General features: G+C 58.9%; 2 protein-coding genes across 4 annotated transcripts in view; both read right to left on the bottom strand.

Annotated features, from left to right (window-relative positions):
* Positions 1-425: 425 nt before the first annotated feature.
* Positions 426-9,534, bottom strand: RAP1GAP (RAP1 GTPase activating protein). 3 transcript variants are annotated; one of them, XM_036396324.2, is made up of 22 exons: positions 9,439-9,500; positions 7,675-7,851; positions 7,546-7,593; positions 7,397-7,435; positions 7,127-7,312; positions 6,047-6,141; positions 5,894-5,972; positions 5,752-5,805; positions 5,589-5,672; positions 5,409-5,509; positions 5,199-5,328; positions 4,602-4,757; positions 4,449-4,520; positions 4,265-4,351; positions 3,269-3,406; positions 2,541-2,609; positions 2,353-2,462; positions 2,199-2,270; positions 1,289-1,382; positions 1,124-1,205; positions 975-1,042; positions 426-894 (listed from the first exon to the last, which is right to left on the bottom strand). In XM_036396324.2, exons 3-22 carry the CDS (start codon positions 7,582-7,584, stop codon positions 886-888), a joined length of 1,764 nt encoding a protein of 587 aa, XP_036252217.1. In that variant the 5' UTR covers positions 7,585-7,593; positions 7,675-7,851; positions 9,439-9,500; the 3' UTR covers positions 426-885. The 3 variants fall into 3 exon arrangements, with proteins under 3 accessions (XP_036252217.1, XP_036252216.1, XP_054373102.1); XM_036396323.2 differs by having other exon boundaries at positions 2,353-2,609; positions 7,675-7,751; positions 9,439-9,534; XM_054517127.1 differs by having other exon boundaries at positions 2,353-2,609; positions 9,439-9,503.
* Positions 9,535-10,684: 1,150 nt separating this feature from the next.
* USP48 (ubiquitin specific peptidase 48) overlaps positions 10,685-23,598 on the bottom strand; it is a 32,104-nt gene continuing 19,190 nt past the window's right edge. The window contains exons 16-27 of the mRNA XM_036396228.2: positions 21,337-21,461; positions 21,073-21,195; positions 19,214-19,275; positions 18,643-18,753; positions 17,896-18,014; positions 17,126-17,232; positions 15,201-15,305; positions 14,593-14,748; positions 13,731-13,856; positions 12,541-12,589; positions 12,372-12,398; positions 10,685-12,273 (exon numbers count right to left, since the gene is read on the bottom strand). Coding sequence (XP_036252121.1) covers positions 12,251-12,273; positions 12,372-12,398; positions 12,541-12,589; positions 13,731-13,856; positions 14,593-14,748; positions 15,201-15,305; positions 17,126-17,232; positions 17,896-18,014; positions 18,643-18,753; positions 19,214-19,275; positions 21,073-21,195; positions 21,337-21,461 — 1,133 coding nt within the window. The 3' untranslated portion in view covers positions 10,685-12,250. The remainder of the gene's footprint in view (positions 12,274-12,371; positions 12,399-12,540; positions 12,590-13,730; positions 13,857-14,592; positions 14,749-15,200; positions 15,306-17,125; positions 17,233-17,895; positions 18,015-18,642; positions 18,754-19,213; positions 19,276-21,072; positions 21,196-21,336; positions 21,462-23,598) is intronic.

Genomic DNA, 23,598 nt, shown 5'->3' with positions numbered 1-23,598 from the left:
GCAGTGCCAGATCCGAGCAGGGCCGGCTGCTGGCATTCCCAGAACCTGGGCTATGTTTAACCACTCCCGGGGTGCCGCGTGGTTTTTGGGGGTTCAGGGGGGTGGGAACCACTCTGCCTTGGCCGGGGGGTTGGCAGGACGCCGCTGGCCACGGGGCCGGGGCCAAAAGCCGCTCCTGACGCCGGGCTGACCAGCAGAGCTGAAAGAGGCACCCGGGGAGGGGGGGCTGAGGGCACTGCCCGCTGTATTTTGGGGTACTCACAGCACCCCAAAAATAGGCACCATCAAAGGAGGGCTTTGCTCAGCCCAGCTGCTGTGAAAGCCCAAGATTTGGCTAAATGTCTCCCCAAAATGAGTGCTTTTACAGCCCCCACTGATGGTTTGGAGTTTTGGGGAGCCCTAGATGTTGGAGACGACCCTCACTGTAGCGATAAATAAACCTTTATTTTATACAGGACTCACGGGAAACACAAACACAGTTTGGGAGGGTGTGAAAAAATATTCCTCCCCCTCCCCCCAGTTCCAGCCTCCAGCACATTCCGGAACTTTTGTCCCTTAAAATAAAAGGGGGGAGAGGGAGCTCCACTTTGGGGTTACCCTGGATTTGAGTCCCCTCTGGTTTTTTGGGGGGAGGGGATGGTGCTGGGGTTGGACCCACTCTTCATTTTGGGGTCACGGCAGAGGGGAGGCCCCTTTGTGGTGCATCACCCCCTCACCCAAAGGGTTTTTGGGGTGACAGAGATTGTCTGGAGGGGGGGGCACATCCCAATTTTTGTTGGGGGTCCCCCCCCAATCCTGCACCGGGGACGATGGCTTCAGCTCCTGGCACGGGGGTGGCACACAGAGGGGGGTGAAGCAGTGACACCCCCGCAGGTGGGGGGGTGACTATGAGCCCTGTGGGAGGGACATCAGTGGGGGCGCCCCAGTGTGGGCACCCCCACACTGCACGGGTGGAGGGGGCCAAGCAGCCTCACCGGGTTCTGGGGGGGCTGCTCCAGCTGGATTTTGATCTCAGGGCAGGGGGGGTCAGGCGGGCGGCGGCCTGGGGCAAAGGGGGGGGGCCGTGAGCACCCCGAGGGGTCCCCGGGCCCCACGGCGCCCCGAGCTGGGTGTGCTGGGCTACCTGGGGGGGTCCCGGGGGGGTCATCGGGCCAGGGCGTGTCCGTGAAGGCGTCGCGGTGGCTCCCCGAGGGCGAGCGGCTCTCCTGAGGGGGCGGAGGGGGGTCAGGGGGTGCTGCCCTCCACAAAGTGTCCCCCCGGACCCCCCCCACCCCCGGGCTCCCCGTACCCGTCCCGGCTCGCCGGGCTCCTCCGCGGCGCTGCCGAAGCTGCTGGCGCTGGAGGAGGAGCGGGAGAAATCCGGCGGCTCCGGCTTCTCGGCCCTGCCAGGGACAGTCCCCAAGGCCAGGGACGGTCCCCAAGGCCACAACAGGCTGGCACCGCGCCTCGTGGCCACCACAGTGGCCCGCTGAGATGCTGTGCTGGCCCCGGGACACCCTGTCCCCACACCACCCCGTCCGGGACACTGCATCCTCGTGTCACCCTAGCCCCGGCATGTCCCATCCCCATGGCAGCCTGTCCCCACCCCATCCCATCCCTGTGCCACCCTGTCCCCACCCCATCCCATCCCTGGGAGGTCCCAGCCCCATGCAATCCTGTCCCCATGTCCCTTGTCATCACACCAACCTATCCCCGTGCCATGTGTCCCTGTGCCACCCACCTTCATGCCAACCTGCATCCAAGCCACCCGAGTGCCACCCCACAGCCCCTGCCACCTTGTCCCTGGGCCATACAGACCCTGAGTGAACCTGTCCCTGTGACACCCTGTCCCTCTGGTGTCTTGTCCCCCCACTTGTCCCTTTGCCAGCCATCCTGGTGCCACCTTGTCCCGGTGCCGCCCCACCCAGCCGTCACTCTGGCCCACTGCATTCCTTCACTGTCCCATCCCTCCGGTCCCTGTGTCACCTTCACTTGTCCCAGTGCCCATCCCTGTGCCACCCCATCCTGGTGTCACCCTGTCCTTGGGCTGCACCATCCCAGTGTCCTCCAGTCCCCATGTCACCTGCTGCTGGAGTCACCCCATCCTGGTGCCACCCTGTCCCGTTGCCACACCATCCCAGAGTCCTCCAGTCCCCAAACATTCCCACCCCAGTGCCCTCCTGTCCCCGTGTCCCCGATCCCGGTGCCAGCTGCGGGACCTGTCGGGGTTCCGGCGGCTCTCGGGGGAGCTGTGTGTGGAGCTGGAGCCGTCGGCGGCTGCGGGGCCGTCCCTGCGGGGAGGCGACGGCAGTGAGGTGACATCGGGAGGGGACATCGGGAGGGGACAGCGGCGGTGCCGGTACCGGCGCTCACCTGCCGGCCGGCGCCTCCTGGATGCTCTCGATGCCGATGGCGCTGGAGCGGCGGGAGCCGAGGGGGCCGGGCCGCCGCCGTGATGGGCTCTTCCCGGGCACCAGCAGCGCCTGCGGGGCGCCGTTAACCGGGGGGACACCGGGAACCGGGGGGACACCGAGTGGGGACAGCGAGGTACCGGTACCCACCTCTTCCACCGAGCCCAGCCCGATGGCGCTGCCGCGGCGTCCCCGGCGGCTCCCGGGCACCAGCAGCGACTGAGGGCGGCAGCGGGTCAGCGACCGGGAACCACGGGGTGCGGGGAACCGGGCACCGGGGGGGAACCGGGGGAACCCGGATACCGGGGGGGAACCGGGTACCGAGGGGGGGACCAGGTACGGGGGGAACCCGGATACCGGGGGGAAACCGGGTACCGAGGGGGGGGAACCAGGCACCGGGGGAAGCCGGGTACCGAGACGGAACCGGGTACTGGGGGGGGAACCGGGCACCGGGGGGCAACACGAGTACGGGGGGGCGGAGCCAAAGGTGAAATGGGAGGGGCTTTTAATGAGGGGCGGGGTTTAAGTCGCGGGGCGCGACCAGTAATTTGGGCGGGGCTTATGCCGATGAGGGGGCGTGGCCTAGACGGGCGCGGTTTGTTGAGGAACGGGGCGGGGCTTGCGGTCACAGGGTCGTTCTGGTCCGTAAAGAGGCGTGGCCGGGGGTGGGGTGTGGCCTCAGCCACGCCCCCGCAGATCGGTTGCGCGCGCAGAGGGCGGAGCCAAGGCCAGGGCGCGGTCACAGCAAAGGGGCGTGGTCAATACCGGGGCGTGGCCAGTGCAGAGGGGGCGTGTCCTGGGCGGGGACCCGGGGAGGGGACCTGGCCCCGCAGTGCTCCGTGCGGGGGTGTGGGGGGTGCGGGACCCCCGCGCCCCACCTTGAAGGACTCGAAGAAGCCCGGGGCGGCGCCGCCGTTGTCGGGGCGCTCATCGTCGGGGCTGAGCCCCAGCATGGCCTGGCTGCGCGCCTGCAGCTCCTCGTGCAGCGTCTCCAGCAGCGCCGCCCGCGTCCGCTCCTGCGCGCCAGCCCCGCACTGCTGCGCCCACGCGAGACCGCCCAGCCCGCACCCACCCCCGCACCCAGCCCGAACCCACCCCCGCACCCAGCCCGCACCCACCCCCGCACCCAGCCCGCACCCAGCCCCCACCCAGCCCGCAACCAACCCCCGCACCCAGCCCGAACCCACCCCCGCACCCAGCCCCGCACCCAGCCTGCAACCAACCCCCGCACCCAGCCCGCACCCAGCCCCGCACCCAGCCTGCAACCAACCCCCGCACCCAGCCCGCAACCAACCCCCGCACCCAGCCCGCACCCAGCCCCGCAACCAACCCCCGCACTCAACCCCCGCACTCAACCCCCGCACCCCGCCCCACGGCTGCGCCGTTCCAGACACCCACCCCCGCACCACACACCCTCCACCGACGCAGGACCAGCCCCCGCCCCGCTGCACCCACGCGACACCGCCCACAGCGCCCCGCAGCCACCGCTGCCACCCACGCCAGGCCACGCTGCCACCCATCCCTGCCTGCTGCACCCACGCCCGGCACCCACACGGGGCCGCCCCCGGCGCTGATGCCCCTCCCGTGAGACACCCCCGAGACACCCCCCATACCCCGGCACCACCGCCCTGCGCCGACGGGGACACAGCCCCTGCCCACCCACGGTGTGTGCGGGCCCCACAGCGGGCACCGCACCCACCGCACCCACATCCACAGCCTCCTGCTGCCCCACGGCGTGCCCAGCCCCTCTGGGTGCCCGCAGCCCCGTGCCCGCAGCCCCTCTGGGTGCCCCCAGCACCCCATGCCCACAGCCCCGTGCCCGCAGCCCCTCTGGGTGCCCCCAGTGCCCCGTGCCCGCAGCCCCGTGCCCGCACCTCCAGCTTGGCGAACTTCTCGGCACGGTAGCAGGCGTACTCAGCGTTGATGAGCTTGGTCAGCAGGAACTCCTGGAACTCGGGGCCCTGCGGGGTGCGGGCGGGCCGGGGGGAGCGTGGGTGGGTGGGTGGGCACGTGGGGGTCCCGAGGGGCTCCCCGGTGACACCCACGGGCTCCTCTCACCTTCCTGAAGACGGCGGGGTCGGGCAGCGGCGGGCCGAAGAAGGGAACGTCGTCACGGGCGGTGACGGAGACCTGTGGCGGGTGGGGGGGGGGGTGACGGGACACCCCACTGGGCCCCCACGGGCACGGGGACACTGAGGCACGGGGGGGTACCTTGTAGAGGGTGCCCTGGGCGCCCCCCTGCTCCAGCTGCACCACCACGAAGGCGTGGAGGAAGTTGGAGGCGATCATGTCGGGGACGAACGGGGTGTTCTCGTCCTGGAAGACGATGGCCACGATGTCGTTGCCGATGTGACGCTTCCGCTGCAGCTGTGGGGACAGGTGGGGTGCAGAGGGACACGGGGGACATTGGGGATGGGGGGAGACAGCAGGACACGAGGGACAGAGGGTGGTCACACCGGGGGCATCAAAGGAATGAAAGCTCCGGTGCCCATAGATGCACCCCAGCCCCATGGGTGCTCCACCAGCCCCCTGCATCCCCCAGCTCCCCCCTGGCACCCATGGGTGCCTTAACAGCCCTCTGCATCCCAAAGATGTTTCCCCACACCCATGAGTGCTCTGCCATCTCCTGGGCCCCACCACCACCACCCATGGGTGACCCAGGAGTCCCATCCATTCCATGGGACATCCCCAAAACCCCCACATCCCTTCCACCCCATAGAAGTGCCCAGGGCCACCTCCCACCCCCTGCCCTCAAGCACCCAAGTGTCCCCCCCTCCTTTCACCCCCCCAGCCCCCATGGGTGCTGACCTGCTGGGCGTCCCCCTCGGTGTAGGGCAGTTTGGTGGAGACGTGGAACATGATCTCCTTGTCACGGAAGTGGCAATAGACCGACTCGCTGCCCGTCTGTCCATGGGTCACATCCAGCCCCCCTCGGAACCTGTGTACGTGCGTGGGGTGGGTGAGACAGCACCCTGACCCCGAGGGTCCTTCCCCGCCCCCCGGCATCCCCTCACGCACCCCTTGAAGTCCCGCAGCTGCACCCGCTGACCCAGCACGTCGAGGAATTCGGCGAAGGCCGGGCTCTCCTCCGTGGTGCCGAAAAGCTCCTCCTCGGAGGTCTGCAGCGGGGTGGGGATGGGTGCCAGCACCCACCCAGGGACTCCCCCCACCCTGACCCCCACCCACCCCACCCCGTACCTGCCCCAGTTTTTGGTAGATGACCCCAAATTTGAAGTGGTTGCTGAGCACGTGCTCATCAAAGGCGAGGATGAGGCGGGATGCCTGCAGGGTGGGGAGGGGTCAGAAGGTGGGGAGGGGCACCCAGGGGTGCCCAGGTGCCCCCTCCCTGCAGCCCATTCACCTTGGGATAGAGCACGGGGTAGAAGCGATCCACGTTGACGTCCTCGCACACCAGCTGTGGGAAGGAGGGAGAGGTGCTGCCTTGGGGGACCCGGGGCTGGGGGCACCCATGGGTGCTGCTGGGGGGGTGGGGCCGCACCCACCTTGGCCATCTGCACCACGTTGGGGAACTCGGCCAGGCAGGAGATGGGCACCACATCGTGCAGGGTGCGGGCACGGGTGCTGCGGGGCAAGGAGGGCGTCAGGGCAGCCCCGGGGCAGGCGGCTCCCGGGGGTGCCTCCCGCAGCCCGCTCACCGCAGCAGCAGGTGGAGCTGCTCCTGCTCGTCGTACTTGAGGGAGAACACCAAGTGTCCCAGTGCCGGGTCCAGGGAGTAGTAGTTGAAGTGCTCCTGGGGGAAGGAGCCGAGGGCGCTCAGGCTGGGGGCACTTGTGACACGGGACACCCCTGTCCATGAGCACCCATGGGACACCCATGTCCATGAGCACCCACATCCATAGGGCATCCTTGTCCATGAGCACCCACATCCATGGGATACCCATGTCCATGAGCACCCACACCCATGGGACATCTGTGTCTGTGAGCATCCATGGGACAGCCATGTCCATGAGCACCCATGGGACACCCGTGTCCATGAGCACCCACAGCCATGGGATACCCATATCCATGAGCACCCACACCCATGGGATACCCATGTCCATGAGCACCCACAGCCATGGGATACCCATATCCATGAGCACCCACATCCATAGGGCATCCTTGTCCATGAGCACCCACATCCATGGGATACCCATGTCCATGAGCACCCACACCCATGGGACATCTGTGTCCATGAGCACCCATGGGACACCTATGTCCATGGGATCCCCACACCCAAAAGCACCCATCCCATCCCCATGGAGCACCCGTGTCCATGAGCACCTGTACCCACAGGTCAGGTACCACCTATGGGGCACCTACACTCAGTGAGCCTCACACCCCTTGGGGCATCCAGGACACACAAACTTATGGAGCCCCATGTCCATGCAAACCTGTGGAGAACCCATTCCATGGGCACCCGTGCCAGGGGCTCTCCTGCCCATGGAGACCCAACACCCACCTCCTTCCACCCACCCCACGGAGGACCCATGCCCACAAGCAGCCACGTGCCAAAGCCCCTGTGTTCATGAGGTCTCCATGTCCTTCCATTCCCATGGAGAACCCACCCCAAGCACTGTTGCCATGCCCATATCCATGAACCCCCATGTCCATGGCCCATGGGACTCCGACCCACATTCAGGAGCACCCGAGTTTGTGGTCTCCAAGCTCCTGCCCATCCACACCCACGGGCCATCCCCCAGCCCAGCCCCCAGCCCTGCAGCCCCCCAGGGCCTCACCTTGCCCAGGAAGTGCTTGCGGTAGATCTTGGCCGTGTGGTTGCCCTCCAGCTTCGCCCGGGTGCCGGGCACCGGCGTGGGGGGCGAGTCGGGGGCCCCGCTCAGCTGGTGGTTGGTGCCCTCGATCCAGTAACCCCCGAACTGCGGCAGGAGGATGAGGGGGAACGGCCCCTCCCGGCCCAGCACCTGCACCCACAGCCGTGGTGGGTGCTTTGGGCACCCTCACCAGCCCAGCCCAGCCCGGCACTGCCCCTCAGCCCCCTGCCCTACCTCGTGCACGCTGGGGTAGGGGATGTAATCCTCCTCCGTCTGCAAGACACGGAGCGGTGACGGCCACCATGGGCGGTGGGACGGGAGATGCCCATGGTGGCACCCCAGGGTGCTGCTGGCTGCGTGCCCCCCACGCCAACAACACCTACCTTGAGAGGTGGGGGGATGGCATGGCGCTGCTGGGCCATCCTGCTGCCCTGGGGAGAGAGGGGCTCTGGGTGCCTGTCTGCCCGCCTTGGGTGGGCACCCAAGGGTGGGGGGCACCCTCGGGTGCTTACCTGGGGGTTGGGAGGTGCTGCTGGCTGGAGATGGGTCTAGGTGGTGTGAGGGCGTCCAGGGGGTCCCATGGCGCTTCCTGGGGACACGAGAGATCCCCCAGAGCCCCTCTCCGGGACACCCGGCCAGCAGCGCGACCCCTGGAGCCAACTGATGATGGCAGCGAGCCAAGTGCCACCCTGCGGGTGCCGAGGGCCAGCGGGGCGGGAGCGGCGGGGCGAGGTCACCGCGTGGGGACCGCGGGGACCCCCGGAGCCCCCAGCCCCACCCCCCTCCCCCCTCGAAGGGCGCCCTCTGCCGGCGGGAGGCGGCGGCGCGGGGCAGCACCACGGACAGCGCCGGGACCCCGCGACAGTGACACCGACCCCGCCAGGTGACACCGACCCCGCCAGGTGGCACCGACCCCGGGACAGTGGCACCGACCACGGGAAGTGGCACCGACCCCTCGACAGTGGCACCGACCCCGCGACAGTGGCACCGACCCCGCGACAGTGGCACCGACCACGGGAGGTGGTACCGACACCGTGAGGTGGCACCGAGCCCACGACAGTGGCACCGAGCCCGTGAGGTGTCACCCACCCCAGGAGCTGTCACCACCCCGTGAGGTGGCACCGACCCCGAGACAGTGGCACCGACCCCGTGCCCGTGTCACCCACCCCGTTGGATGTGATCACGGCCGCGCCAGTGCCACCAACCCCGAGCCAGTGCCACCCCCCCTCGTGGAACTGTCACTGGCGCGGTGCAAGCACGGTCATTTTCGTGCCAGTGGCACCGACCCCCTGCCCAGGGTCTCTCCCGGTGCAGGTGCGATCATTCCCGTGCCAGTGTCACCGGCCCCGTGCAAATGTCGCTCTCCCCGTGGCAATGTGACCGTTCTCGTGCAAACGCCACCGGCCCCATGCAAATGGCACTGTCCCCATCAAACACAGCCCCGGTGCAAGTGTGACCCGGCCCTGTGCAAACACAATGACGTGCAAGTACGTCCCTGGTGCAAAAGGGACCCTCGTGCAATTGTCACCGTCGCCGTGCAAAGAGGACATTGGTGCAAATGCCACCGTCCCCGTGCAAAGCCAGCCCCAGCGCAGGTGTGACCCGTCCCCGTGCAAACACAACCGCAGCCAAGCACAGCCCCGGTGCAGGTGGGACCCGTCCCCGTGCAAGGTGTGACCCCGGTGTCCCCGTGCCAATGCGACATCGCCACCCGGCCCCGTGCACCCCCCGGGCCGCTGCGTGACCCCGCCGGGCTGGGGGCGAGCCCGGGGGGGCTCCCCTATCGCCCCCCCCACACCCACGGGGGGCTCTGGCCCGGGAGGGTGGGGGGAGCACGGGGGGGGGGGAGATGTTCGAAATGTGGGGGCCAGACTGGGGGGGGAGATTGGGTTTGGGGGGACACGGGAGTCAGAGCGGGGAGACTGGAACAGGGGCAGGAGGCGATGGGGGGCACGAGAGGGGGGCAGGTTTGGGGTACCCGGGAGGGGGGGCAGGTTTGGGGGGGGGCAAGTGTCAGGGTGCAATTATGGAGGGGACATTTGGGGGGGTCGGTTGGGGGGGTCAATGGGGGGCTCCTCCCCCCGCCCCCGCCCCCACCCCGGGTCTTTTCCCCCAGGCCCGGAGCGTTCCCCCCCCCATCCCCTCCCCCGGTACCGGCAGCGGTGAAGGTCACGGGCGGACGGACCCCCCGGTGCCGCGGCGGGGATGAGGGGACATCCCCAGAGGGGCATCTCCGGGGGGACCGCGCTGCCCGCTCCCCGCAGGGCGGCACTTACCGGGGGCGGCGGGGCCGGGCGGTCCCGGAGCGGGGCCGGTACCGAGCGGAGCCGAGCGGGGCCCCGGCGCTCGCTGCCACCGCGCAGCGTCACGTGCGGCGGGGCGGGGCGGCCCCTCCGGGGGCGGTGGGACCGGGAGCCGGTACCGGGAACCGGGCACCGTAGCGGGGAACGGCCACGGGCACCGGGAACGGACCGCCGGCCACGGGCACCGGGAAAACGGCACCGGGAACGGAGATCCGGAACTGGGGATCCCCGCTCCATCCCTGATGTCACCCCCGGGACTGCCGGGGTGTCCCCTCCTTCCCCAGCGCCCCGCAGAGCGGGGGACCCCCAAACGTGTCCCTGTCCCCCAAACGTGTCCTTGTCCCCCCAAACGTGTCCCTGTCCCCCAGACGTGTCCCTGTCCCCCCAAACGTGTCCCTGTCCCCCAAACGTGTCCCTGTCCCCCCGGTCCATCTCCATCCCCTGCCCGCGGTTGGTACCCGGGCACGGCTCTGCCCGTCGCCTCCATCTCCCCCCAGACTCGGCTCGCGGGGCTCCCCCCCTCTCTCCCCGGGACCCAGAGCTGCCTCCCCCATCCCCTCTTCCCAGCCCTGGCTCCCGGCAGACCCCGCTCATCCATGACCCCCCTCCCTGGGACTCAGGGACCCCCATCTCCATCCCCATCCCCGCTGCCCAAGCTCCTCCTCCCCTACCTCTCCCTCCCTGGTACCCCAGGAACCCCCCCCCCCCATCCATAATTCCCCATTCCTGGTACCCAAAGGACCCCCCAACCTTAACCCCTCCTCTCTCCCACGCAGGGCGGCCCCCATCCCTACCTGGGACCCCCACCCATAACCCCCCACACCCACAGCCCCCCAGCTCCCACCCCATTCCCATCCCATCTCTAGTGCCCATCCCCAGTACCCAGGGCCCCCTATCTCCCAAGGGTCTCTTCTCCCCCCACCTCCAGCACCCATTTGCCTCCCCCAGGGGCTCAGGGGGACACCCTGGCTTGGAGGGCCCCAAGGAAGAGCAGGGACCCCCCCAGGTGGGGACAGAGGTTGATGTGACAGGGCCAGGGCCACCAAATGCTGTGCCCAAGCTCCATAAAACCCTCCCTGTGCAAAGGAGGGGGGACTCCTGCTCCAGCAGGGTCCCTCTTGCTCCCACCCCACCCTGCAGTGCCCACATTCCTTTGTGGGACAGCTCCAAGTGAGATTTATGGGATAATCACCTCCACCTTGCACTGCGACGCGGCTGCCACAGCTCCAATGACAACTTTAATCCGATAATATTTGCCAATAACAGACAAACCAGGAACGGGGCCTTGGCTCACACCTTGCACCTGCATCCTCCGCAGGATCCGGCGCTGCCGGAACCGCCACAGCCCTGAACACCCCACGGGGCTCCTTCCCACAACAGTGTAAGCTCAAGGAAGAGACTTTTTTATATATAACATTAAAAAAATTAACAGCAACTTGAAAAGATGGAATTTCCAAGGAATATGTACACAAGCGAGTGCTTCAGGTTGGGAAGAAAAGCCTCCTGGGGCTTTGGCATGGAATTTGCCATGTCTATAGCTTGGGAAAGAATCCACGGGTTCAAACTGCCCCAAAATATCACTTTTTAGGAAATTTAGAGCCCCTCAAATGCTGCAGCTTCACCCCCAAACCCAGCAGGGACAAGGGAGGGAGGCGCTGCTGGGCAAAGCAGCTGGAATTCTTTGCATAAAACACTGGAAATCAAAACTAGTGGGGTTTTGGGCATGGAATTTGTGGCCCACATCCTCTTCTTGCAGCCCAAATTCCTGCAAACGTTGAAAAAATAAAACTGATGCGATCTCTGCATTGTATTTTTCTGCAGAAACAAAGGAAAAGCTTGGAAAGGAAGGGGATCTCTACTAAAGAGATCTCTTGGCAGTGCCCAGTGTGGATCAGTCTGGAAGTGGGATACTATTTCCTGCTAAATAGTAATGGAGAGAAAAGTTTTCTGGGAGATGTTAAAAAAAGGAAAAAAAAAAAAAAAGAAATTAGTGCATTGCTGAAAAATGAGGAGAGAGGAGTAACAGAACCTCTTCCCATGGGAAACTCGGCACCCACCCGCAGCCCCTCGCCAGCTCTGACTGCCCTGAGCCAGGAACGCTCCCAGCAGCGCCAGACTGGAGGAAAATGTTCTCCAGAATCATTAAAATATCCCAAATTTCTAAAAAAACCCGCAGTTCCCAGAGCCCAGGTGGTTACTGGATTGTCCAAGGCGTGGAAGTGACAGCAGAAGGATGCGGAGAGGGGGCGGCTCCCAGGCCTGGCAGGGCTTGGGAAGCAGATCCCAGCTTCCATTTTGGGTTAAGAAAATGAAGTTTTGTTGTCTGAGAGCGCTAGACATTCCTCACGAAGTCACAGTTCCTGTACTCCCATGCTGGACTGAAAGGGTGAGAGTGGATCAAAGACAGGATTATCCTAAAGAGTTCCTGCAGAGGGATCAGGGTGGGCTGATCTACAGCAGCAGCACCCCTCTGCTGGGGCACCCAGGGCTGCCCCTGTGCCACACACACCAACTGCTGCTCGACTTCCCAACCTTCCTGTTCTTTGTTAAATAAACCCGGGAACGTTGTCCTGAAGCAGGATGTCCTTCAGTGCAATCTGCTTTGACATAAGGCATTTGTTTTGTTTTTTTTTTTTTTTTTTTTTTTTTTGGGAGCAAACGTCTCACGATGGATTTTTGCCTTCTGGAAGAGTCAAAAAGTACTGTATCCACCTGGTTTTATTCTTTTAATGCCCTACCACGTGACAAATCCTCGTCCCTTCTGGTGGCTCCTCTTGGAAAACCATCAGTGGCCAAGTAAACCAGTCCCTGGGAAGGAAAGACACCACCAGCAGATGAGGAGGGAAAGGGGACGGGGGTGGGATTCGTGTGAGGGGATACAAAGGGGAAAAAACACCTGGACTCACCTTTAAATCCCTCTTCAGGCATACAAACTGGATGGAAAGGAAAGGAAAGCATTAGAAGTGGCTCTGAGGATTCCACAGCCACAAGGAAGTGGCACAATCCCCATGTTCCACCTTCCCAACCCCAGTCCTGGGCCAGCAAGCCAAGGGCAGCCCTTCCCCACCCTCTCACCTTGCATAACATCGTCCATGGCCGCGTAATCCGCGATGGGCTCGTCAGCCTGGAGAGGAGCAAAGGACAGGGAATGAACCAGGGCAGGGGCAGGGAATGAACCAGGGCAGGGGCAGGGAATGAACCAGGGCAGGGGCAGGGAATGAACCAGGACAGGGGCAGGGAATGAACCAGGCCAGGGGCAGGGAATGAACCAGGACAGAAACCAGGGAATGAACCAGCACAGAAAGCAGGGAATGAACCAGCACAGAAAGCAGGGAATGAACCAGCACAGAAAGCAGGGAATGAACCAGCACAGAAACCAGGGAATCAACCAGCACAGAAACCAGGGAATGAACCAGCACAGAAACCAGGGAATGAACCAGCACAGAAACCAGGGAATGAACCAGCACAGAAAGCAGGGAATCACAGCCCTCCTCAGGACAGGGAATGAACCAGCACAGGGACAGGGAATGGACCAGCACAGAAAACAGGGAATGAACCAGCACAGAAAGCAGGGAATCACAGCCCTGCTCAGGACAGGGGCAGGGAATGAACCAGCACAGGGATCCAGGGGATGAACCAGCACAGGGATCCAGGGGATGAACCAGCACAGGGATCCAGGGGATGAACCAGCACAGGGATCCAGGGGATCACAGCTCTGCTCAGGACAGGAGCAGGGAATGGCTCTGCTGCCCAAACACTGGGAACTCCATGCAAGGACTCACTCCCTAATTTAGTTGTGTTTTGGGCTGGTACCCACAGAGCTCAGCAGATGTATCAGCTACAAAGCAGTCTTGGAAATAAAAGAAGGGGGGTTTTCTCCTCCAAAGCAAAGATAAAAAGGATTGACTTCCTCAAAAACAAATAAAATTAAGGATACTCCTCCTCCAAAACAAGAATAATGAGGATTTTCCTCCCCTAACTCAAAAAAATTGAAGCTTTTCCTCCTCCAAAACAAAACAAAAGGATATTCCTCTTCCAAAACAAAACAAAAAAAAATTAAGGATCTTCCTCCTCCAGAAGAAAAAACCTAACCAAAAAACCCCTCAAACACCCAAGGATATTCCTCCTCTGAAACAAAATAAGGATTTTTCTTCCCTAAAACAAAAAACAATAGGGATTTTCCTCCCCTAAGACAAAACAATTAAGGACTCTCCTCCTCCAAGGAGCTGGCTCCCTTGTCCCCATTTCCACACCCATGCTGGTACCTTGAGCAGGATGACAGACTCAGGGATGACTCCCAGGCTGCCCAGCGTGGCCGTGTCATCACTCAGGATCTTCCCATCCAGGGACAGGTTCTGGTCGAAGGGGGCCACGGAGAAGGCGTGCATGATCTGGGGGCACATGGACACCTCACGCTGGAGCTGCTGCACCTCCCACCCCAGCACCCAGCCCTGTCAGAGCTCAGCGCATCCCTCTGGGTGTCCAGAGCTGCCAGGACCCCATCAGGGGGCTCAGAGACCCTGGCACACAGCCCAGAGCACCTGGGGGTTTGATTGTGACCCCTGGAGCAAGTTGCCAGCTTTGTATGAGGACATGAAAGTCACAGAGGTTTGAATAGTGTAATAACAAAATGATCACAGGGTGAAAATGTAGATTTTAGGATTTTTGGTATGGGGGTTATGGGGACAAGATGGAGGAACTTGGGCGTGTCCAGCCTTTCTCCTTCTTCTTGCTCTCCATTTTCTGCAGTGCTGTTGGCACTTTGGGATTGGTGTAGAGTAGAAGTGCACTGTCTAACACAGGTGATAGGTATTGGGAATTAAGTGTCAATATGTTATATGTAGTTTGTAGTATAAAAGGACAACACAAAGAGTGCCTGTGGCTGCCCTGCTGAGCAGATCTCGGCTGGGCAGAAAGAAAATTTTATAGATCAGAATTAATAAACAACTTCAAGACCGAAAAGTGAGGAGTCCAGACTCGTTCTGCAGTTGCACTGGGCCAAAGCAGAGACACCCTGCACATCTGGGGCAGCAATTATCAACCAAAACCCGAGACATCCCCAGCTCCTGGGGCAGCCAGACCCTTCCCCTGCGCCCCACACTCCTCACTGTGTGTTTTCTGCCTCACCTGGATTTTCAGCTCTTTCAGGGTCTGGTTGGCTGACACAAGCAGAGCTTTCTCGCCCCGGACCTTGCGGTGCCGTGTGCTTCTCCTGATGCCCTGCTTTTGGTAGGTGATGTAGCTCTGGTGGGACAGCTTCTGGCGTTTTGTGCCACCATTGGCCTGGAGATGAGGCAAAAAATGAGGAGATTGAGCTGTTTGGGGATAAACAGAACCTTCCCAGATCCCAGAGAGTGTTTTGGGCCAATTGGTCACGCAAGGGAAGGCAGGAAGTGATGGAAAACCCCTTGGAAAGCCAATTGAAGCATGCAAGTGTGGAGATGACCAAAGGATTTGCCTTCAAACCTCAGTTCCTAGTCCTAATGCCAGCCTGGGGCAGATTTCCACATGCACATGAATCCCTGTCCATATTTCATCTCTCCAAACCCAGTACTGGTGTGGTTTGACCACTCAAATGGCAATTTAAGACACTGTTTAAGACACTTTTAAAGACACTTTTTAAGACACTTTTCCACTGCCAGTGAGATGCAGAGGAGGAGGGTGGTGATCCCATCATGCTGACTCAAGAGGATGGTACAAAAATCAAGGAACCTGATGGGATTTTTCATCTCTACCTGGTTAAAATCGGGATCTTGCTCCCCCTCTGGCTTGTTTTCCTCCCTTTCCTCTTCAGCTTCCGAGCTGCTCACGTTCAGCTCTGGAGCCGCGTCCTTCATTACCTGGAGTCATAAAAATCATTCTCTAACAGCAACCAACAGCATCCACATGGCCTGTCCCACCCTGGCAAACAGCTCCTGGAGACCTCTGGGTGCCACCTCCATCCACAGAGCCCAGGAACAACCCTGGGAGCTGCTCCATGAGCTCTGCAAAGGCTCCTCCGCCCTCCCCAGCTGTGTGGAAGCTCAGTGGGATTCAGCTCAGGAATCCCCCCCTGTGGAATTGCAGGTGCTTCCTGCCCTCCTTTCCAGGCAAAGGAAAGTCTCCCGAGCCCCTGCCTGGTTCCTTTCCCATCAGCTGGCTGATCCAAGTGTATTACAAAAGCCTCAACATGGAGAAAGTATTTTCTGTGAATTAAGACATTTATCTGCCCCTGCAGCAGCCTGGCAGGGACACACAGCACCATTACTTATGGGGCTGGAGGTTGTAAGTAAATTAAATCTAAATAATTTACACAAATACAAAAATAAAAAGGTTGTTCAGGTCAGTGAAAGCCACTCCAGGCATAGATTTGCCTGGATGTAAATTCCCAGCTATGCTGTAGCTGGAACTGGGCTTTGCAGGAGCCCAGGAGATGTGGATGCCAAGAGCTCTCTTCTCCATCAATGTATTTGCAATTAACAATGCAATTCCAGCTCCCAAACATCCCCCAGAGCCCTCTGAATTCCAGCAGTGCCACCCTACAATGATTTATCTGGATGAGGCTTCCCTCTGCAGCACCGTTCACCCCAAGGAAGAACCAGGTGGTGCAGAGGAGGGAGGAAAAGGGGTGAGGGGCTGGGAAACACTCCTTGATTTTTCAAAGCCAGCAGGAAGGGCACAGTGGCTCTCAGTGCTGCTGACAGTGATCCTGGCCAGCATTCCTGCTGCTTCCCATCCTGCTGAGGCTGCCCTGTTACTGGGGGATCTCGTGGGCACGTTCTCACCCCCTCTCTCCAGCTCCAGCTGCTCCATAAAGAATAGCTCCCTGTTTTTCTGCCAGCCCCACGTGTGAGCACAGTCCTGTCCAGTGCCAGAAAAATACAACACCCAACCCTCTCGTGCACCAGAGCCAAGAGGATTCAGGCTGGGGATTGAGGCTGAAAGCCCAAGGCTGAGGGCTCCAGACGGTGCTGCGTGATCCACATCTCACATCCAAGGCAGGAGCTCACCCAGCCTCCGGCTCCCTGTGCTTCCCCAGAGCCTCCCTGGGATTGGCAGGGAGGAGGAAATCAAGGAAAGGGTTAAAAAAAACCCACCCCACACTCCAAAGGTGCAGAAATTGTTTTCATCTGAGCTTGCCCACCTTTGGCTCCCTTCTTAAGAGCCCTGAGGAGGGGGGTTTACCAGAACCAGCTTTGGGTACTTGGAAAACCAGTTCTAGAGCTGATCCTGACACTTAAGACCAGTAAAAGCAAAATTCACAGTTTCAGGGGATCCTGAGAATCATCTCAAAGTTCATTGTCTCACCAGCACTGAGGGGAAGAGCTCATTTCTATCCAGGAATTAAAATGTCACTTGAGCAAGGAGAAAGGAAATGACAAATATTGGAGGGGGAGGAGAGCAGGTAGAGCTTGGGGACACAGCTAAGACAGAGAAAACAGCTGGGAGCATCCCTGAACACACAAAGGATTTGGTTTGGCAAAAGGCAGCCTCGAGAAGATGGAATTTTCAGAGTCACAATGTCCCAATTTGCCGGTTTTGCCAAAGCTGCAGAGCTGGGGCTTTCTGCCCTCACCACCACCAGCAGGATCCCCAGCAGCCCTGGGGACATGGGAGCTGTGCCAGCCCCCTGGGGGCATTCCTGGAGCCTGGCTGGGCAGGGCTGGGGGACAGTCCCTACCTTTTTGTTGTCCACCACTTTGTGGATGTAGATGGTGGCCTGGGTGTACTCGCGCAGGTCCCGCTGCTGCTGGCACAGGAGCCCTTCCCGGCACTCGGGGCACAGCTCTGGGCAAGCACCAAGGAGAAACAGAGAACATCTCATTGCTGCAGCTCCCCAGAGCCCAGGGCAGGGCCCTCACTGCTAACTGAGAGTGACCACACTAAATCCCAGAGTGGTTTGGGCTGGGAGAGACCTTTAGGATCTCATCCACCCCCTGCCAGGGGCAGGGACACCTTCCACTATCCCAGATTGCTGCAGGCCTTGGACACTTCCAGGGATCCAGGGGCAGCCACAGCTGCTCTGGGCACCCTGTACCCTCACCACCCTCACAGCCAAGAACTTCTCTGCAATACCCCATCTAACCCCACCTCTGGCAGTGGGAAGCCATTTCCTGTGTCCTCTCCCCCCAGGCCCTTATCCCACATCCCTCTGCAGCTCTCCTGGAGCCCTTTACACCCTGGAAGGGGCTCTGAGGTCTCCCTGGAGCCTTCTCCAGACTGAGCACCCCCAGCTCTCCCAGCCTGGCTCCAGAGCAAAGGAGCTCCAGCCCTTGGAGCACCTCCATGGGCTCCTCTGGACTTGCTCCAGTGGCTCCACATCCTTCCTGTGCTTAAGACTCCAGAACTGGACACAGCATTGCAGGGGGGACCCTGCCAAGCTCTGTGGTTCCCAGTGACCCCCTGGGACAGAAGTTTCTAGCCCTGGGAGCCCTTCCCAGGGTCACTCACGGGGCTCGGAGGCGTAGCGGGCGCCCTCGGCCGTCTGGGTCCGGGTGATTTTGATGACGTGATCCACGACAAAGAGCTTTTGGATCCTCTCCCACTCACTGGGCCATATCAGAGCTATACTGTGCAAAGGAACAGGCAGGTGCTTTATGACACTGGAAAAGCCAAGCCCTAAACTCACAGAAAATCCCTCCCTCTTTTGGCTTGTTGGTCTCTCAGTGAAAGAAAAGCTGTAAAATCCATCCAAAATGCAGCTACACGGGAGGGCCTGTAGAGCCAGATAACAGCAGCCTGTGATTAGTGACACTGCTGTGCTCCTGGTGTGCCGGAGGGAGGGATGGAGGAGGAAAGGAGTGGAAGATTTCCTACTTTTAGTGCTGCATCACTGCAGAAGCAAGGCTATGGAGCATGAAGTCCAGCCCTGCAGCCAGCACTCCAGGGGGGGAAAGGCTCACGGAAAGCAAATTGTAAGGAAGCAGAATGTTTCTGCATCCTGGCCAAATCTAGAGTGCTTATTGTCAGGAACAAACCAAGCTGAAGGAAGCTCTATTTTCCTGACCCTGCATCCTTGGACAGTTTAAGTCTTGCCTTGCAGGAAGGCTGGGGTGGCTCTGAGAAAGCCTTGGTGTTAATTTTGAGGGAAAGGATTACTCCTCATCTTGCTGTGGCTCAGCAGGCAGGAGCATTCCTTTGAGAATGTTCTCCCGAGGCTCCTGGCAAAAGGAAAGTGTGTGGAGGGAAGGAACTCACTGTTTGGAGTCTTCTTTGGTCATGGAAGCAAAGGTGAACATGAGCCCCCCGTGGGGACAGAGCAGGACACTGTTTGCTATGGAGGACACGGGGCTGCAGCGCGTCGGCCTCCTGCAAAAGGGAAGAGCTTTGGAAAGCTGGATCAGGTTATCCCACCAAAACCCCCACAATTCTTCAGGAAAACAGGAAGAAATCGCAGGTGAGTATTTACACAAGGCATTCCAACAAGGAATAGTAACTATGAGTGATGAGGAAATCAGATCTGCGTTCCTCTGCGGTGCAGAATGACTCTGACCAGCAGAGATTTCCATCTCCAGCCCCAGCGGTGACCTTTGGGATACAGCTCCAGACAGATGAAAAAACTAATCAGGTTACCAGCTTATCTGACCATCTGGTTAACACACAGCAAACAAGGAAATTCAGTGTCTTACACTGTATTACAATTGAAACAAGTCCTGCAAAAACCAGCTTCATTGTTTCCATGAGCTCACTGTGCTGCCAGTCAGAAGCAAAACATCTACAGCCCCCAAAATAAGAGATAAAAAGCACCAAAACCCTCCAGCCAAGTTACCTGACAAATTTCCTCCATTCTTCTACAAAGAACTGCGAAACAATATACAGCTCATCCGTCTCCTGGGGGAAAAGAGGAGGGAAAAGGATCTTTTTAATGAACCCAACAATGACTGTTGGGTTTTTCGGCAGCGCTCGCTCCCTTCGAGACCTCGGTGCTGCTTTACCATGACAACTCCATCCAAGTGGGCTGAGAAAGCCAAGCAAAATAATTTGGGATCAGGTACTAAGCACTGCCATTGCTAATCTTGTGTTTATTGTGAAGTTACTTGAGCTTTTGATCCAATTACTTTTAATTCCCAGTGGGAAAGGGCACTTCCCTGGAGCAGCCAGGACTCCCCAGTGTGGTTCCTCTTGCTGGGTACTCAGTGTTTGAAGCTGGTGAACCCCTCACTCCCACAGGCATGGGGTGAGACCAGCCCAGCATCCCTCAATCGCTTCCAACATCAAAATCCACAAGTTTTTCCTTTTGGTAGCAGCAGGGATACAAAACCACAGCTGTGCACCAAATGAGACAGCGTTTTTGGGATAATCTGTGGGTTTTTGTCCCAATCTTCCTTTAAATTGTTTGCTCCTGGACAAAAAACTACCCAGCCCCCAAGGGCTGGGTGACAAAATTACTTCCATGCTCTCCTTTATCCTCACCCCTTTCCCAAAGACAGAAATAAGGGCTTGTTCCATCTTTCTGTAGGAAAACTCAGCATACCCAAGGAATATATATACACACAAACATATATATACACTTTTTAATTTCCCTTCCTCTCCTTATTTCTGCTGGAAAATTCCTCCCCAAACCTCAACTTTGGATTAGGACAACTCCAAAGGCTTGAGGGGAAGATCCTCAGCTCTCTTCTACGAGGCTCCCTTAGGAAATTAAAAGGGAAAGGAGGATAAAAAGGGAAAGAAGGATCTAATCCTGCTGGTGGAGGCCCTTCTATGTCTGACCCACAGTGATGAGCTCCAGCTTCCTCCAGCTCCAAAAGCAAATCCAATCAGATACAACCTTAACCACCTCCACTGGCAGGACCTGGAGCTCTCCAGCTCAACATGAAAGGAAAACTCCTTTTAAACCATTTTGGGTCTCCTTGGTTCTGAGCCATGGATCTGTGTTGCCTCAGTTTTTCTTCCCAGCTGGAGCAGCGAGGGATGGAGGCAGACACCTGCCAATGCACCTTGGCAGGACTGCAGAGTCAGCCATTCATCAGCACCACGAGACTCCCAGGAGCCAAGGACTGGAGCCAACAGCTCATTCTGGGCACCTCAAACCCCCAAAAATTCCTGGAGAGGCTGCTAGGAGAGGGTTTGCACAGCCACCGCTGCTCTTTGGAGGGCTTCAGCACTTTGGGAAGCTCCCTGAGCTTTTGGAACACAGGATGGTGCTGGAGCACACCTGAATTTTGCCCAAGCAGCTGCAAAAGGTGGTGGTGGGGCAAAGTTCAGGTGTGTCCCAGCATCCTCCTGCACAGGAAGGCTGATGAGGAGCTGTGGGAAGTGGCTGTGCTGTTCCCTCCTTCCAGGGACGGATACAACCATTACAGCAACATTGTCACTGTCATCTCCCTGAGTGAGCCACAGCTCCCCTGGCACAGCAGCCATTCCCCTGGCTCTGCAGGATCCAGCACAGCCAATCCAGACCTCAGCACAACACAGTGAGAGCTCTGCTGGCACGCACGGAGTGAACGGTTATGGAATGGTTTGGGATCTCCTTCCACTCTCCCAGGTGCTCCAAGCCCATCCAGCCTGGCCCTGGGCACTTCCAGGCATGGGACAGCCGCAGCTGCTCTGGGCAGGAGAGGGATTAAAGCCAACAAAAACCTCTCCCAAGCTTGGCTGCATCCCCTGATCCCCCTCCTTCCCTACCTGAGGCCAGCTGCCCAGGCAAGGCCTGCATTTATCATGGAACAGGTTCTGCAGAGAAGTCTTCTGCTCGCTGGCCATCATCTTATGCAGAGCTTCATTTTCCTCTCCTTCACGCTCCAAAATCTGCAGGAAACAGTTAATTACATCCCAGCTGCTACTAAAGGTGACTTTATTCTCCTCCATGGCACAGGGTTGTGTTAAAAAGGGAAACCAGAAATACAAGCAGTATTTACAGTCAACAAAAGGGGAGTATTTGGCAAATACCTTGCACTGGGAACAGCACTCTTTGTTATTTGGGAATTCGGGGGCTTTTGGAAAATATTGCTTGAGTTTCTCCCAGGCTTCCTTGGAAACCACCCTCCGTTCATTTTCAGAGATGCACAGGTCACCTGCAGGGAGAGAATCAAGGAAAGGCTTTGATCACAACATGCTCAGGGATGTTTTGCAGCCCTTGATTGAAGAGATTACAAGGAACAAATGCGGGGAAGAAATCCACACCACGTCAGCAAAAACCAGGAAAGTCACCTTCAACTCCTTCCTTGGTTCCTTTAGACAGAGAATAAAAAAAAATAATAATAACATGACTTTAATTTATAAAAATGCTCTTTAGATTTCCAAGACCATGGCCTAAGCAGCTGATCAAACAGAGGGAGGGATGTGGGGAGCAGCCAGAGGGCACAGGGCTTCTGTTTTCTGATCCTGGCTATCCACAGCTACATCCTCATGGTGACTCCATTGCTGAGCCCCAGGATAATAACCCTGTGTTCCATGAAACCAGGTGCCTTCCACATCCTTGAAAACCCCCAACTCCCACTCTAGAATCTCAACACAGTTTCATGTGCCCTATCCAAGCACCTGAAAATGTGGAAATGGCAGATTTTGCACCCTAAATCTACTCTGGGTAATAAAAGGATGTGAAGATACCAAGCAAGATTTACCAGCTACCCCCCTCAGAACACTTATTTATCCACCAGGATTATTTATCCTGATATCAGGATTATCTATCCTGATGCTGAGGCAGCTCCAAGAGCCCAAGAAGGATTTCCAGGAGCCATTTGTGCCTGCAGTCTCAGGGGTGGAAGCAGGAGGCACACTCAGGCACTGGGACACCGCGTGCACAAGGACGGCACGTGCTGGCCGGATAAACAAGGCTTGGAAAAACGGGAGAAGGCTCTGGGATCTGACCAGCTGCCCACTCACAGGGCTGCTGATGGCCAAGGGGAAAACACAAGCTCATCTCCCTTGGAGACAGCAGCTGGGAAGCCTCTGTGCAGGGAGGAACACGGGGAGCAGCCGTTGCGACACCAGGATGCGAAGAGGATTTGGGAATATTCGTGTGAAGAGGGAAGGAAAACAGCAACTGTGGTGTCCAAAGGGCACAATCCCTTATTATCTGCTCTTCTATAGCCTGGAGAGCTGCAGAGACAGGAGAGGAACTCCTTCCTCCCCACCCTCAGGCAGCTCTTTAACATGACAAGCAGCTCCTCAGGCCCACTACTCCCTCCAGCCGCGCCTGGAATTTGGCCAGCCCTGAAGAGGAAAAAATAGCAATGCTCCCCTCCTGCTTTTCCTCTAATAAACAAAGGTCAGGCCTCGGTGCAGCACTTGGCCACTTGAGCTGCATCCAACAAGGCCAAATGGCTCCAGAGGCTGGCCCAGGATGCTGCCCAGAGCCAGCAAGGATGGGCAAAGAAAGGAGCTTGTACAAATAAGTGCCTTGACACCACATGATTAATGAAAACAGATTAATATGGTGAGTGAAAGAGGTGGAAAAATCAGCTCTGGGTCTGCAGGGCACAAGTGTTTTGCCATCTGGAAGATGAACCCAACCAGTGCTGACCCTGCTTCCCACTCCCATCATCCAGGGACATGTTTTGGGCACGGACATCAAAGGAGGCTTAACTTGGTATGTGGAAAAAATTCCCTGGGATCAGGCAGCTACTGGAGAGCGAGGAATTGCAGCAGGGATGCAAAGGGAGCTGTGAAGGGAACGCCCGGGTGGCATTCCTGGAGGCCAGCCAGCCCTCCCAGATCCAGAACAGCCTTTTCCAAAGCCTACCATGGAGGCAGGAACCTCCTCCACCACAAAATTAAGGCCGTAGGAACAAGACTACAGATTTGCTGATCCACTGCAGAGGGAGTTTTTCAAGGTGGAAAGCTTGTTTTCCATGAGTAATCAGAGGTTAACTCAAGACAACAAAACCTGCCCTGCCAGCAGCCCCCTTATTTAGTATTATTTATTCTGCTATGACCCCGAGTCACAGATCAACCAGCAATTTAACACCATACATTTTCCAAAGGCCTATTGGCCTATTTTTTAATCGTGTCTGGCTCCCTAAATGTTCCATCCCCACGCTCCATGCTTTTATTGAACAGCAGCAGCCCCGAGGCAAAGGGAAATGCAGCGTTCAAGGCACTGAGTAACAGCTAAAATCGTGACAAAGTGCTTAAACACTCTGCTTGAAAATGAGATTTCTCAAGCCTTACTCCAGGTTCTTGACTACCCCTGATGACAGGAGATGTGTG

Source organism: Molothrus ater, chromosome 23 (assembly GCF_012460135.2).
Source record: "Molothrus ater isolate BHLD 08-10-18 breed brown headed cowbird chromosome 23, BPBGC_Mater_1.1, whole genome shotgun sequence".
NCBI lineage: Eukaryota > Metazoa > Chordata > Aves > Passeriformes > Icteridae > Molothrus > Molothrus ater.
This window is presented reverse-complemented; position numbering and strand designations above follow the sequence as displayed.